We start from the raw sequence: 1,468 nt of genomic DNA on the forward strand, positions 1-1,468 counted from the left end.
CCCGCAGGCCGCCGCCGCCGCCGCCTAGCGGCCGGTCTCCCGTGCCCTTTGGCTTTCCCACAGCTTGTGGACTACCGAGTGGAGTTCAGCAGGTGGTGGATCAACGAGTTCAAGACCATCAAGTTCCCCTCGCAGGGGACCATCTTCGACTACTACATAGACCCCGACACCAAGAAGTTCCTGCCCTGGACGGACAAGGTGCCCTCCTTCGAGCTGGACCCTGACGTCCCCCTGCAGGTACGTCCCCCGAGCGCGAGGCCACCGGCACGGACCGGGCTCGGCCCGCGGTGGCACCTGGGTGAGGCGTGGGGTGAGGCCACCGCCCGGCCGGCGGCACCGCAGGGAAGTGGCCAGGCCCCGCCCCGCAGGCCTCCCTCGTGCACACCGCGGAGACCATCCGCATCCGCTACTTCATGGACCTGCTCATGGAGAAGTCGTGGCCCGTGATGCTGGTGGGGAACGCGGGGACCGGCAAGTCGGTGCTGATGGGGGACAAGCTGGAGAGCCTCAACACCGACGACTACCTGGTGCAGGCGGTGCCCTTCAACTTCTACACCACCTCGGCCATGCTGCAGGGTGAGGCCCAGGCTGCCGGTGGCCGGCCGGTGGGGCCAGGAGGGGCCGGGGCGGGGCCGGGGCGGGACCGGAGGCGGGGAAAGGGCGGGACCGGGAACCAGCGTCAGGGGAGGGGAGGGGCCTATAGGGGCGGGGCCAGGGTGGGGGCGGGGCCGGGAAGGGGAGGAAGGGCTGGGCTGGAGTGATGGTGAGACCAAGTGGGGGTGCAGAGGGGGGCTGGGCTGTAGGGTGGGTCTGAGATCACCCAGTGCCTGGTCATGGCTCTAGGGGTTCTGGAAAAACCACTGGAGAAGAAATCAGGGCGGAACTACGGGCCGCCGGGCACCAAGAAGCTGGTCTACTTCATCGACGACATGAACATGCCCGAGGTGGACAAGTACGGGACGGTGGCCCCGCACACCCTCATCCGGCAGCACATGGACCACGGGCACTGGTGCGTTGTCCCTGCCTCACCCCGAGTCCCAGGCCACAACACCGCCCAGTTTGTTTTGTTCCGCCCCAAGGCGTCATTGCTGGGGAGCACGGGGGGGGCTCCCCCAGGACGGTGGTCTCCCCACAGGTACGACAGACAGAAGCTGACGCTCAAGGACATCCACAACTGTCAGTACGTGGCTTGCATGAACCCCACTTCCGGGTCCTTCACCATCGACCCCCGACTCCAGGTCAGCAGGGTCAGGCAGGTCGGAGCCTGGTGTGAGCCGGGAGGTGGCGGCGCCGGCCGGGGGGGCGCTCGGGAGGGCTCCCCAGGCTGCAGAAGGCATCAGGAGCCCCCGGAGGCCTGGGCGAGCCGAGCGGTCACCCAGCCCCCACCCCGCCACGGCCCCTGAGAGCTGCCACGTCCGGCAGTGAGATGCAGATGCCGGCGGGTCTGGGCCCAGACACAAACTGGCCG

General features: G+C 68.5%; 1 protein-coding gene across 1 annotated transcript in view; it reads left to right on the forward strand.

Annotated features, from left to right (window-relative positions):
• The window catches only part of DNAH17 (dynein, axonemal, heavy chain 17), a gene marked incomplete at its 3' end in the record, with an annotated part of 54,504 nt that overhangs the window by 33,372 nt on the left and 19,664 nt on the right, over nucleotides 1–1,468 (forward strand). Inside the window, exons 10-13 of the mRNA XM_012734579.1 lie at nucleotides 64–237; nucleotides 369–576; nucleotides 844–1,009; nucleotides 1,136–1,238. Coding sequence (XP_012590033.1) covers nucleotides 64–237; nucleotides 369–576; nucleotides 844–1,009; nucleotides 1,136–1,238 — 651 coding nt within the window. The remainder of the gene's footprint in view (nucleotides 1–63; nucleotides 238–368; nucleotides 577–843; nucleotides 1,010–1,135; nucleotides 1,239–1,468) is intronic.

Source organism: Condylura cristata, unplaced genomic scaffold (assembly GCF_000260355.1).
Source record: "Condylura cristata isolate star-nosed mole 26May11 unplaced genomic scaffold, ConCri1.0 scaffold00060, whole genome shotgun sequence".
In the NCBI taxonomy this organism is placed as follows: domain Eukaryota; kingdom Metazoa; phylum Chordata; class Mammalia; order Eulipotyphla; family Talpidae; genus Condylura; species Condylura cristata.